The 6,087-nt window shown below is 37.3% G+C and overlaps 1 protein-coding gene across 2 annotated transcripts in view; it reads left to right on the top strand.

Annotated features, from left to right (window-relative positions):
* Positions 1 to 5,881, top strand: part of LOC21391270 (bZIP transcription factor 16) — a 6,327-nt gene extending 446 nt beyond the window's left edge. Inside the window, exons 2-13 of one of the 2 annotated variants that reach the window (XR_002903197.1) lie at positions 40 to 96; positions 191 to 265; positions 540 to 629; positions 732 to 794; positions 898 to 1,067; positions 1,487 to 1,541; positions 2,486 to 2,528; positions 2,659 to 2,936; positions 3,656 to 3,733; positions 3,810 to 3,935; positions 5,410 to 5,627; positions 5,735 to 5,881. Coding sequence is in view for 1 of the 2 variants with exons in the window: in XM_010090355.2 (XP_010088657.1) it covers positions 40 to 96; positions 191 to 265; positions 540 to 629; positions 732 to 794; positions 898 to 1,067; positions 1,487 to 1,541; positions 2,486 to 2,528; positions 2,659 to 2,936; positions 3,656 to 3,733; positions 3,810 to 3,935; positions 5,410 to 5,505 (1,131 nt within the window). In the remaining variant the exon portion in view is untranslated. Of the gene's footprint in view, positions 1 to 39; positions 97 to 190; positions 266 to 539; positions 630 to 731; positions 795 to 897; positions 1,068 to 1,486; positions 1,542 to 2,485; positions 2,529 to 2,658; positions 2,937 to 3,655; positions 3,734 to 3,809; positions 3,936 to 5,409 lie in introns of both variants that reach the window. The other variant, XM_010090355.2, reaches the window with a different exon arrangement.
* The last annotated feature ends 206 nt before the right edge of the window (positions 5,882 to 6,087 follow it).

Here is a 6,087-nt window from a genome sequence, read left to right as displayed (position 1 = left end):
TCTTTTTTTTTTTTTTTTTTTTTTTTTTGCGTTCTTCAGGAACAATCTTCGACAACTAGTGCCGGTGCTGTAAATCCTGATTGGTCGGGTTTTCAGGTTTAGTAGTTATAGTCCTATATTTGTGGCATCTATTGTTTTTTGGGTTTTCAGTTGTGCCTTGATTGTTATGTTGCTTATGGTCGTTTAACAGGCATATTCTCCTATACCTCCTCATGGGTTCTTGGCATCAAGCCCACAAGCTCACCCATATATGTGGGGTGTTCAGGTAATTAATGTATATATATACTTTTTGAAACAGTTAATTTTGATTTTGCAAAAAACAAAATTTTATGATGATTTTCGTGATGACCTTGTATACTTCAACTCGACAGGAATAATTATCAAACCCTAAAGTGTTTACTTAATATTTAGAACAATGTTTCAATAACACTACTAAAACGTTTTGTTTAGTTGCTGTTTCTAGCATCAACTCTTGTAAACAAAGTTTAAATTAATCAATTGTTTATAAGTCTTGGTATTCTAACATGACGTAAGTGCAGCATATGATGCCTCCATACGGTACCCCTCCACATCCATATGTTGCAATGTATCCTCATGGTGGTTTATATGCTCACCCATCTATACCTCCAGTAAATATCTTCTTCACTATTATCTAGTTTTGCTTCGAATAAGTTTCTTTTTTAGTTTCATTTTCTAGATGCCAGTGACACTTATCTGTCGTTCTCAAACAGGGGTCTTATCCTTTTAGTCCTTTTGCAATGCCACCACCAAATGGAATCGCGGTCGAGGCGCCTGTGAGTGCAAGCACTGTCATACAATTTGTTCCTGATGTGGCTTTGTCCATTTGACTGAAGTAGGCAACACATTAGTGACATGAACTTGTAAAATTGCTTGTAGGGTAATACACCTGGCAGCATGGAAGCAGATGGCAGGCCATCTGAGGTGAAGGAAAAGTTGCCCATCAAAAGATCAAAAGGAAGCTTGGGAAGTTTAAATATGATAGCCTGGAAGAATAATGAGGCTGGTAAAACATCAGGGACCTCCACTAATGGAGTCTACTCTAAAAGGTATGTTGAGTTGTTACTGAGTTGTGGTTGAATGCTTTGGCAGTGGTGGTATATGGTGTTATTACTGTAGACTCTGGATTAAGGATTCATACTTATTTATTTGAAGGCTTGGGCGTAAAACTGTGGATGCTTTCAAAGAAAGGAAGTGGGAATTGGGGGTGGAGTAATTGACTTTACTAGCGTAGAAGAAAAAACTAGATGTGAAGTTACACTTCTCTTTCTTTAGTTTAAAACTTATGCTCGTGAAAATATCTTTTTACGAAAATGTTCATCTAACTAAGTCTTTTTCCAGTTGGAATGGTCCCTTCATTGTATCAAAATTGTATATAGTTGAAGTGGTGCATGTTTTTTCCCAAGTTTATGTTGAATTTGCCAGTGAAGTTACTTTAGCTAATACTTGAAAGAACCTGAATATGCAGTGCTGAGAGTGCAAGTGAAGGTACAAGTGAAGGAAGTGATGAGAACTCGCAGGATGTAAGTGTAATGCCTACTGCAGTTGATTGTTTTATTAGATCCTCTAGAACTTTCTTGTTGTGTGGGCAGCGAGGTTATTTATATCAAGCCCACGGAAAGATGGGAATTGTTGTCCATGCTGCATTATTTGAATTGAGGTTTCTGCTTTGTTTTTGCGACTCTTTATGATTCCCATAGAAAAAGAAAAGTCAAAACGGAATATTAGCTAGCATGCATGAGGACATTGTTGCCTACTAATTTTGGTTCTGTTTCTTCAATGGTTGGAGTCCGTTACATCTACCAGTAATACAATAATGGTTCTTTCTGGTTACAAACTTTTATAATAGTTAATACGCTTCTGGCTAGAACTTTGGAAAATATCTCAGGATGTTATGGTGTATCTGTCTAAAGCAGCGAGACATTCAATATTTATTCATTGAAAGTGGCTTCTTTTTGTCCTAGTTATTGTGATTAACTATGGAATTTAGATATCATAGGAAGGAAAGGAGGTACAAGATAGCTTGTGTGTGGAGTGACCTATGTATATCATGTTTAGTCATTTTCATCATGTGTATATTTATGCAACAGTGAGTAACTATTACCATGTGATGGGGGCGAAAGGTTAAGAAAGTGCAAGCTGCTATATGGCTTGCTTGTTATGTATGAGCAGGAAAAGGTTCATGCTTGTTTATTTATTTATGTTTTCAATGATACTTTTCACTTATTTCCCCTGAAAATGACTCTTAATTATAGCTTTGATTTTCTTTTCCATTTGTTTTAAACATTTTTCCTAGTCTAGATCAATGTATTAAACCTTTTTGCTAATTGATGTCTTAGTTGGCTAGTAACTAAGGGTTTTCTTCTTTTTCTCTACTTCTATTTTCCTTTAAAAAGTTCTTATAATGAATTGAGCATATGTTATTATTCACGACTACTGCTTCTATCTTGCTTCATTACATTTGTAGGACTCACAACTCAAGTCCGGGGGTGGGCAAGATTCTTTAGAAGGTTTGATTGCATTATTCTCTTGCGCTATATTTTGAATGCAAAGATAGATGTTAATCTCGAATTCTCTCTCTCTCTCTCCCTCTCCCTCTTTCTTCTGTCTGGATAAGCAAAGTCTATTCTCTTATTGCAGGTGATGCATCCCAGAATGGAAATTCTGTGCATGGTCCTCAGAATGGAGGACCAAGTACACCTCATACAATGGTTAATCAAACAATGGCCATGATTCCAATAACAGCAGCTGGTGCTCCTGGTCCTGCAACGAATTTAAATATTGGTATGGACTACTGGGGGACGCCAGCTGCATCCACCATTCCTGCATTGCGTGGGAATGTTCCTTCTACTCCAGTTGCTGGAGGAATAGTCACTGCTGGCTCTCGTGATAGTGTTCAGTCACAGCTTTGGTTACAGGTTATTTATCTACTTCTAAAATTTTTTTTTGAAATGGGGTTACAGGTTATAGGTTCTTAATTACGCATATGCGTGTGCAGACACATGAATTGGAATACATGGATGCTTGCAACATTTTGTATGTTAACCTGATTAATAGGTCCAATTGGTATCACTTTGGATAAAGTGAAAGTTGTAACCTTGTAGGCTGGATATTATATGACTTGAGAATCCAATGAAGAGTTTAGGTTAAGATTTGGGCCCGATATATCAGATGTCACTTTGTTCATTTTGAGGCTTAGTTTTCATATTTTTGGTGTCTTGTTCTAAACATTTCATGGCTACCGTAGTGTTCTTCATTAAAGTATTTATTCAGGGTGCACCAACTCTGGTGTAATCAATTTGTCGGACAATTTTTGCAATATTTTTCGTTGTGTTCTGTCGTGTGTGTGGGTAATTGCTTGGTCAATAAGCGGCACAAATTTTCCTTTCATTCTCTCATGTTCTTCCTGTCGGCTTGCCTCTTACTAGCTTGTAATATTCTGGTTCCACCTTTTGACCGTTTTCTCTAATACAGATAATATTTTCCCCTAGTTACCAGGTATTATCTCATTTAGGGCTTTTGTGGGGCTTAATAGGATTGGAATGAGCATTCACCATAGTAGTTCTCGTTTGTAGATTTTCTTCTCTCTTGTTACTACGTGCTTAAATTGTTTTGCCCATTGTTTATCTGGATTCAGGATGAAAGAGAGCTTAAAAGACAGAGAAGGAAGCAGTCGAATAGAGAATCTGCTCGTCGCTCTAGATTGCGCAAGCAGGTAATTGGTTGTGCGGTTGTTTTTCATCTCAAGTCTTGAAATGAATTGATTGGTTGTATGCATCACTTTTGAGTAGGCGGAATGTGATGAGCTGGCTCAGCGAGCGGAAGCCTTAAAAGACGAAAATGCCAATCTTAGATCAGAGGTTAGCCGGATCAGGAGTGAGTATGAGCAGCTTCTTTCAGAAAATGCTTCTCTCAAGGTGATGTTCTAATCTTGGATTTTTATTTTTTTTCTTATTTTTTGGTCTCTCTGATAAGAAGCAAACAACTTTTCTTTGCCATTAATTTCATCGTCAGTAAGGGGGTTTTTTTAAAAAAAAATAAAAAAAAAAAAGAGATAAGAAGCAGGCAACTTAGGTAATTAGAAGAGGAAAAGAAAGAGAGCAAGAAATCCTTATTAATAAAAAGCAGAAAATAACCAAAACTACAAGCAATCTTTCCAAGTCAACAGGATCAATAAAAGAAGAATTTTTAACGTATGGTTTGGTTCAAAGGTTTGCACTAGAAAGTTTGAACAAAAATTTAAATTTTCACGAGAGAAAACACTGCAGCAAAAAGGTTCGATATGTGCTTCGAATCTGTGGCGGCCCTTTGAACTAGAAGCTTTGAACAAAAATTTAAATTTTCGTGAGAGAAAGCACTGCAGCAAAAAGGTTTGAAATGTGATCGAACCTGCGACGGCCCTTAAATTTCTTGGAAGTCAAAAATGCTCTACACAGACCCACCCCCCCCGCAAAAAAAAAAAAAAAAAATAAAAACTTGCAAAAATCCTAGAAAAATCTCTGCACCCTTTCCTGAAAGAGATTCTTCATCTCAAATCTTCAGAAGTCCTCTCATTTCTTTCCAGCTAAATAATGCAACAAGCCAGGATAAAGAACACAACAAATCAGGCACAACTTCTCAGAGCACTGATTGTTCAATTCCAAATCACCAAAACAAAAAAAAAAGATTGTTCTATTCCACAGCTAAAGAATATAAAAATCCTACTTGGTTAATATTTTCGAATTGTTTTCATCACCCTGTGCGGTTCAAAGATTGTAAATTACCCCTTCGCAGTGAACGCACCAGAGCACATGGAGCAAACTACACTTTTTCATTAGTACCGTGGTGATCTGCAAGTCTGCTTTGTCCTGCCAAAAACATAAAGGTGCATTACCCAACCAAAAACATGATAGGTTTTGATCAATCCTTCCCCCTCTACTCAGAACCAATAACCGACGAGGAAACAGTATATAGAGTAAAAGTATTATTTTGACCATATTTTTTGTTTTGGATATCAACTGGCTGAGGTGACGTGAATTTGTGCTCTAATTATGCCTACCCCATCTAACTATTGATAGAAAGTTTTTAGTTTATACGAGGTATCTGCATTACCGCTGCTTCTGTTTGGTTTGCGGTGAACACTATAGCCCATATCCATGTAACATAACAATTCACCATCTGTAAGTTTGACACTTAGGGAACCCTAATGCCGGGTACATATCAATTAGGGCTCTTTGGGGATGTTTGTCAAGTTCTGCATCATTCCAAAACTTAACAGGGAAAATCCCAAGAAAAGGAAATCCCTTACTTTTGTCTTGAGCCCTATCGTGTAGCAGGAATAACATTCTTTACCCCTTCCTCCTTAGTGCTTGCATTAAACTGTTGCTTATTTCCTAAATTCCTCTTCTGCAGGAGAGGCTCGGGGAAGTTCCTGGACAGGATGATCTGAGATCTGACAGGAACGATCAGCACTTGAACAATGACCCTCAACAAACGGGGCAAACATAAGTGGCACGGCAGGCATTAGATCTTGGTAACCCTGTTTCCTGCTACTGCTCACAAGGAGCATAACCTAACCAACTAGCAACAGAAGTTTATTTGGCATAGCTTGTAGTTTGACTTAAATTAAAGTAACCTTTTTTTTCTTTGATTTTGTTTTTTTTTTTTTTAGTTTTAGGGTGACTGTTTATTTCCGTATCATCCTCTTGTTTCTGATTCGCCTTTATATCTTTGACAGTTGAAGCGCTAGGATGATATGTTGGGTGTGAAATTCATGTTGTACCCTCGTTATAAATGGGTGGTATTCACACTTTTGTTTACTTGTATTATTAATATGATTGATGAATGCATAACTTGGGGAGTACTTTCTCCATGCTCTTATAAATTTGGGCACATTACGCTTGCCGTTTTATGCTTGCAGTTTTCGTGTCCTTCAAACATCATGCGTATAGTGGATTTGTTGGAACTGGAATTATGAAAATTTCTCTTTATATGAACTCTGCTACCTAGGAATTTACTTGTGTTGCCACCTCCGCAAAGGGTTTTTCAAGGGTTTTTGTTTGCAGTCGCGGGGTTATTTATTTATTTATT

Source organism: Morus notabilis, unplaced genomic scaffold, assembly GCF_000414095.1.
Source record: "Morus notabilis unplaced genomic scaffold, ASM41409v2 Scaffold465, whole genome shotgun sequence".
NCBI classification, from domain to species: Eukaryota; Viridiplantae; Streptophyta; class Magnoliopsida; order Rosales; family Moraceae; genus Morus; species Morus notabilis.
The sequence above is the reverse complement of the archived record's forward strand: the minus strand, read 5'-3'. Positions and strand labels throughout refer to the sequence as shown.